This window comes from Poecilia latipinna, unplaced genomic scaffold (assembly GCF_001443285.1).
Source record: "Poecilia latipinna isolate Pla-1442-1.1 unplaced genomic scaffold, P_latipinna-1.0 Scaffold3309, whole genome shotgun sequence".
NCBI lineage: Eukaryota > Metazoa > Chordata > Actinopteri > Cyprinodontiformes > Poeciliidae > Poecilia > Poecilia latipinna.
Genome location: NW_015115925.1, coordinates 5,452 through 12,899, shown reverse-complemented (window position 1 = coordinate 12,899; position 7,448 = coordinate 5,452). Strand labels below are relative to the sequence as shown.

The 7,448-nt window shown below is 38.5% G+C and overlaps 1 protein-coding gene across 1 annotated transcript; it reads left to right on the top strand.

Annotated features, from left to right (window-relative positions):
* The first annotated feature begins 3,673 nt into the window (after positions 1-3,673).
* LOC106940656 (beta-1,4-galactosyltransferase 1-like) lies at positions 3,674-7,020 on the top strand. Its single transcript, XM_015023451.1, has 2 exons — positions 3,674-4,227; positions 5,851-7,020. The coding sequence occupies exons 1-2, from the start codon at positions 3,850-3,852 to the stop codon at positions 6,511-6,513; spliced, it is 1,041 nt and encodes a 346-aa protein (XP_014878937.1). The 5' UTR covers positions 3,674-3,849; the 3' UTR covers positions 6,514-7,020.
* Positions 7,021-7,448: the final 428 nt, after the last annotated feature.

Sequence of the window (7,448 nt, the reverse complement as noted above, 5' to 3'; positions counted from 1 at the left end):
GTCCGATGGCGTCCGATGGCGTCTGATGGCGATCCAACACAAACACACCAATCTGCAGAGCCTCTCCTCCTCTGCTCTGTCCTCTCTGTGACTCACTGCATGGATTTCAGATTAAATTCATTCATATTCCTTTAAAATGCCCTAAACAGAAAAGCCTGGGTAACATTTGATCTGCGTGAGGCTGACAGTCATAAACATGACGGAGTTCATCCTCAGAGGTGATGAACTCCACCAGGTGAGACTCCAGATGAGCTGTGGGATCCGAGTCTGTCCAGAATCAAAACCTGCTCCATAAAGTCCAGATTGCAACTCATTCAATTCAAAGTTATCCATCTATATCTTTTCTAAAACCAAACTTAATAAACTATTTCCCTGCGTCTCACCAACATGTGACCAATGTAAATCAGATGATGGGACTTTGGTCTGTTTTGCTCCCTAAACTTATGGACTTCTGGTGCAGGATATTTACATTTTATAGAAACACTTATGGCAGCTTCTATCTCCGGACAAACATTTGATCATTTCCCATGTCTCTGCAGCAGACTCTAATGTTTGGTTTACTGGTTGCAAAACGGGTTATTCTGCAGGAACGGAAATCCTCCACCCTCCCTGTTTTAAGAAGTGGTGTCCTGTATCTACCTTGAAGAAATTCAATACTCTGTCAGACAACCATCATAAGTTCCTTGAGTCCTTTCAACAGATACATACAAATTAATGGGCTAACATGGCTGCCGTACTCATCTGGACCTGTATTTTTCTTCTTTATTATTATTACTGTCATTTATTGCTTTCATCTGTCATGGTTTCATGCAATTTTCGAACCCACATGCAGAAAACACTCCGAGGTGTAGAAAAAGGTTTCTTATATTTATTGCAAAAACAAAACTGACAATGAAAAGAGGTTCAGGAGCGGAGAACTGCCTGGCTGGGTCTCAGGGGATTTATAGGAGTGGGTCCAGGTCTTGAAGGGGGGGAATAAGAGGCTCCGGGATCGGCGGACTGAGTTGGCGGCGGAGGAGGGCGGACAGGTAGGTTGGGTCATCGGAGGAGCTGGGACAGGTGGAGCTCGCCAGCTGGAGGACTTGGAAGAGTTGGATCAGATGTCTTTGGAAAACGGTGCCCACGTCTCTTTCAGCACAGGGATAATCTGAAGATACGCACAAGGGAAGATGCAGTCACTGAGGTTTCTCAAATAATTTTACACAAGAGAATTCACAGAGGCCGAAAGTACCATTACTGATCAACAATCTGGCGTCAAAGTACCGGCAGTTCCCTGCTGATACACCCCTCCACTGATAGGGATATGCTGCAGGTGCGTGCAGTATCAGCATGGACACACCCTCCAGGAGAAAACGCCTGTCAGCCCCCTCTGGTGGACAAAGAATGGAAGAACAACCCCAGAACCCCAACATCATCTTTTATTGATATTCCGTGTTTTATGGTGAACTGTTTGATACGACCTCTGATTGATTAGCTCTCCAGACTGATGTGCTCATATTTTATCCTCTTTTATCAGTTCTCCAGTAAACTGACGCTGTTTTCACTGTTTTTTGTTTTTGATGTATTTGTTTACTTTCTGCTGTTTGTTTTTCTTCTGTCTTGGCTGTTTAACTTTGAAAAATTATAAATAAATGTATTTTAAAAAACATGAAGGAGTGTTTATGTTTGTTGTCATGAAGTGTCATTCAGTAAATAACACTTTTAATACAAAGTTGCTCTGAAGTTGCTTTGAAAGTCCATTAAAATGTCAACTTTGTATTAAATTGTCATTATTTACAAAATCATGCAAAGTTGGCACTTTTAATTGACTTTTGATGCAACTTTGTATTAAATGTGTCATTGTTCACTGAATGACACTTCAGGACAGCAGTCATAAAAACTCCTTCATGCTCATGACTGTCATAAACACACCGTCAAATAAAGTTACCAAAACAGTTTTGATTTTATCTGAATTTAATATCAAATCTTGAGTCGTAGTTTTCCACACACACTCCCTGCTGTGTCTCCATGATGCTGTTTGTTCTCACTACTTTCACTTAAAATCCCAATGAAATAATTAAACTTAATACTTGGCCTTATTGGATAAGCTGCTATAAGACCAAACATGTTTTCAGTCTTAATTTAAGATTTAAAAGTGAACATTTTCTGCACTTCCAGTTTTCAGGGAGTTTGAGGAACAAAGAAACTTATTTCTGCTTCCCTTTGTTCAGGTTTGGACTCTGAGGAACCTGAGTGGTCCACAACGCTCAGCTGATTTTAGATTGTTTCCTCTGTTAGGATTCTGGCAGCATCAAAAATAAAATAAAATCCCAGGATCGAATTCTGGCCTGGTTTTTCTTCCTGCTCGTTTTTCTGTTTGTTTATGAAAAGTTTACACACCCAAACATTGGGAGGTAAAAACTGGATCCATTACTTCCATGAATGATCTGAATGCTTTTATGCAACTTTCTGTTACAATCAGAGTTTATTAAAGTTCGTCATGTTCCTTAATACCAGGAAGTAAATGATCGTCTGAGGCTTCACCTCACCTGTTTCATGGTAAAAACCTGGAGCCTGAGGTGGAAATACTGGTTTTTACTAAACTTCCGTGATACTTTCATAGAAAACACAGATGAACACAATTCTTAGAAAAACCTGAAAAAAGGAAGTGAGGTGACTGGATTCTTTCTGGTCGTTGTTCGTTAGAGACATAAAAATATCAGACAATTAAATGATGTAATAAGGAGATTAAGGCAAATTCATGCATCCAATTATTCATCCATAATTCAAATCAGGGCCAGATTATTTTCAGATTGTCACTATTTCACCCAAACCACGATGTTTTTGCTTGAGCAACCTGACTGACCTTTAGTAGCGACAAACTCTTCATGAATTAAATATTTACTCTCAATAGACCTGAGAGTAAATATGGGCAATGTTTGTTTTTGTTACCCTGCATCCTGAGGGTAATGTGTTAGATGAAGGAAGATTTATTCTTCTCTGTAATGAACATACTCCATATACAATACTTCTTATGCAATACTTCAGGTATCAAATAATTTAAGTATCACTGAGTAACTGTAATAGCTAGCACTTAGACCGAGTATATCACTAATGGCTATAATATCCCTTTAAACCAAACGATAATTCTGTTAACATGCTCCATTTAACATTATGAATTTTATCAAATGACACAATCAATTCAAAGATGGCTTTCAATTCTCTAAGCAATATTAATTTATTAGGTAGTGCTTTATCTCAAATACCATTTTCTCAGACCATTTGTATTTCTAACAATCAATATTAAACGAATCTGCTTGTAACTATTTACCATTTACAATCTTTATTCTACACAAATAAAATATACTTTAATATTTAAGCATTTTAGCTTTCAACTGTTTTAGAATAACAGCATTTCATCCCTTACACAAAAAATTCAACAAAACAGATTAACTGGTTCATATTTGACCAGCATGTAGACCTGAAGCCATTTGACTGTTTTATTAGATGATCTCATCTAGAAACTATTGAAATAGTCCAACCAACCAAAATAAAACCATGAACCGGTTTTATTTCTGTTTTGACTGGAATGATTCTGGGACTTTAAAGACCTGTTGTATCAGTGTATCATGTTCATCATCAGTACTGTCCGACGTGTAGCGTAGCAGGTGTGTTTACTGCTCCATCCTGTTTAAATGGGTTTGACCTCAGGCTCACAGACAACCATCATAATGTGAGTTTTGTTCAGACCTCCCATCTGAAATATGAGCTGGAGAAGGAAGCTGCTCTAAAAAAAGGGCAGGATCTTGTTACAGTGACAGAAAGCAAAGCTGTGAAACTTTAGTGAGCCTAAAGTTTAACATCAGAGACATGAAGGAGAAGATCAGCAGCGTTCTGGCGCTTTCTGCCTTATTCACTCTGACGTGTTTCGCCGTGTTTTTACTCCACGACAAAGACACTTCTTTGGTTTTTCCTTCGGTGCCACAGCAGGTGGTGAAAAGCAACAGGAGCGTTTTTGGAGCGATGATGGATCATGTTTGGGTAACGAAGACCCCAGACGTCTCCATGGAAACAACAGCGACCTCTGAGCCTCTGGATCCGTGTCCCGACACGCCTCCGTCTCTGGTGGGTCCACTTCTGGTCGAGTTTGAAACCAAACGAAGTCTGGAGCTGGTCAGGAAGCAGGTGGGGTCTCTGCTGCAGCAGGGAGGACGGTACAGACCCCCGAACTGCACCGCAAGGCAGAAGGTAGGCAGGAGATGTTGGCGGTGAAACGTTTGTGGAGAGCAAGTTAAATATAAATGAAAACATGGAAAACATGCAGAGGGAACCGGAGGAGGGAACTCGAGTTTCTGACTCATTAAAAGTTCATCGATAACTGATCATGTGTCACATGGAGCTTAAAGATGAAGGAATAAGATGTGTAACCTGCAGCATTAAATCAGACATGAAAACTGTTTAATGCAGAAATGTTAACACGTCACTTTTTATAGTTACTGAAGGTCAAATAAACTTTTTCTCAGGACATTCATGACTTCCGGGTCAGATTTATCTCTAACCCAAACTGTATTTTCTGAAGCCTAAAATATACAATAAACATTGATTAGTTATTATTATTAAATCTATTAATTTTCACTAAAACATGTGACTTTTAACATTTAATTCAGCTTTCAAAAACCCCACAAAAGGCTGATTTATATTACTTTGAAATGTATAAAACTGTAATATTGCACCTCTAAAAATATGAAGATGCTTCATACTAATAATAATCATGAACATTAAACACTTTTAATTTTGAATTTCTGGAATGTTACAGGTTTTTACATATTTACTTGGACTTTTTAATGTACTTCCTTTAGACTGCATAACAAATCAGAAAGTATTATTAAAAGATAGAACAACCTGAAAATATGACAAGAATATAAGGTGAAGAAGAAACTTTAAGATAAGTTTAAACCAACGTCAGCGTATTGTAGAGCCGTCCTCCTTCCTGTTTCATGTTTTATGTAAAGTTCAGTTTTCTTCTCAGAAACTGACAGCATGAATTTATCTGGGAAACAAACAAAACTTCCAGAAAACATAACATCCAATATCAGGATCCAAATTTACCTTAATGACTTAAAATAGTAACATATAAAAAATACTTATTCAGGAAACGTGTGAATAACTGGTGACAGGTTGTGTTTAACCACTGAATTATGCAAATTAGAATAACAAAAACAAATTAACTTAATGGCAAAAGAAATCAGCTGCAGTGGAGACACATTTATGGCCCACAGATGTTCCTGCTGGGTCAGGAGAAGCAGGAAGTGGCAGGAGGATCGCCCCTGTTTCATGTTTTAATGATTTATCGCCTGAACAAACTTATTCATTTATGATTTCAATGCCGTTTCTTGTTTGTAATGGAGACGCAGCTACTGGTTTGTTTTTCAGTGCAGATTAAAATCTTATTCTGTTGTAAGAGAATCAGTTTTAATGGCTGCATTTCCATTACAGATGGACTCAAAACGTTGTTCTTCATTCTGCTAATGTTGAAAAAGCAAAACTTCCAGTGATTCCATAAAATAAGAAATCCAGTTAAAATGTGAATCAGTTTGTTGAGGCGATGGCATAAAAGGAAAATGCTGCGTCGTCATCCTGCCATCTTCATGTCTGGTTGTTGAACATGAGAAATGCTTTGATACCAACAACAAAATAATACCAGCTCATCCTACTGCCAAGACTTTTTAAAACCAAAAACTGAGTTTTTGGTTTCCACTAATCAAATTTACTTTCTAAATGTCAGCTATTGATGGTGAATGGAAACACAGACAGTGTCAGTCATCGCACTAATGTCTCTGGTTCTGCCGATTCAAACTTACCCTCCGTTAGGTGGCCGTCATCGTCCCGTTCAGAAACCGGTCTCAGCACCTGAACCACTGGCTCTACTACCTCCATCCGGTCCTGATGCGTCAGCAGCTGGACTACGGTGTGTACGTCATCAACCAGGACGGAGACGGAGCGTTCAACCGGGCCAAGCTGATGAACATCGGATTTAATGAATCACTGAAGGAGTACGATTACGACTGTTTTGCCTTTTCGGATGTAGACCTGGTGCCAATAGACGACAGGAACCTCTACAGATGTTCTGACCATCCCAGACATTTATCAGTGGCTATAGATAAATTTAACTACATCTTATCCTCAAAAACTGCCTTTGGTGGCGTCTCCCTGCTGACACAGCAGCAGTTCCTGAAGGTCAACGGTTTCTCAAACACGTTCTGGGGCTGGGGTGGCGAGGACGACGACCTGTACAACAGGATCATCCACAGAGGGATGTCCATAACTCGGCCGGACGCTCAGATTGCAAAATACAAAATGATCAAACATGGAAGAGACTTGCACAATGAGGTGAATCCAGAAAACGCTGTGAAAACACAAAAAACAGCAGAGAATATCGACACTGATGGACTAAATTCCCTCAACTTTACTGTCAAAGAGATTATGAAGGATGTACTGTACACTTTAATCTCTGTGGATGTTCGGTCGCCATGACGATGAACGCCAGAAATGAATGTTAAAGTGGAACGGCTGTATTTACAGCTTTGCTTTGAGACGTGTGTGTTTTCCTAAACACTGCACAGGTTAAATTTATGAGCTTTGTTCAACAAATATCACAGGTAGTTTTTACTTAACAAACAGGATATTATTTGATACTTCAGCATCTGCCAGCATTTTTCCTTCCTGAAGGAAAAACTGTTTGTCCAACAAGTTAGTTTTACTCTATTCTTCTCTTTTCTCTTTGTCTCTGTTAAATAATGTGTTTGAATCTGTGGAGTGTAGTTTTGTATTTATCAGAGTAGTTCCTGTATTTCCTGAGCTGCTCAGCACCAAATGTTTACAAAGTGAAGGAGTTAACTGAAGGAGAGCTTTCTGTCTGTCACCTTTATGTCGATATAAAACTCATGATTCTTGGTAAAACGTGGGCCAAGAAAGGAAAACATCTGTTCAAAAAGACCAAAATGATCCTGCTGATAATAAAAATATGGTTACATCCGTTTATCAATGCAAAGTTTTTTGTTTCTTTTTGTAATTTTAAAGCAGGTTTTTAAAAACAATTTCCATGTAACGTCAAGGAAAAATCTAAATAAATTCACAAAGACCTGAGAATAATAATTGTGAACTTCCAAGAAGCCATTAAAACGAGATAAAAAGCTGAATTAAACTTTACATATTTTGGTTACAGGATGTAACCTGATAAACCTGATGTGCCAACAGTCACTCGTACAACTTGTTTAGTTTTCAAACAGTGTGGCTACCGACAAAAACAGACTGAAACAAAAAATACAAGCATTTTAGTCACATTTTAACGAGTCAAAATAACACGACTCTATTTACATGTCACAAAAACTCTTCCTCTGTCCTCCAAATCTTTACATTCATGAATTCACATAAACTCGTGATTGCCACCTAGTGGACATAAGTATAAT

Excerpts from the sequence above, each read along its gene's own strand:
- LOC106940656 (XM_015023451.1), top strand. The coding sequence starts at position 3,850 with ATGAAGGAGAAGATCAGCAGCGTTCTGGCGCTTTCTGCCTTATTCACT. Across the intron at positions 4,228-5,850 it reads ACTGCACCGCAAGGCAGAAG|GTGGCCGTCATCGTCCCGTT; the intron begins GTAGGCAGGAGA and ends ACCCTCCGTTAG.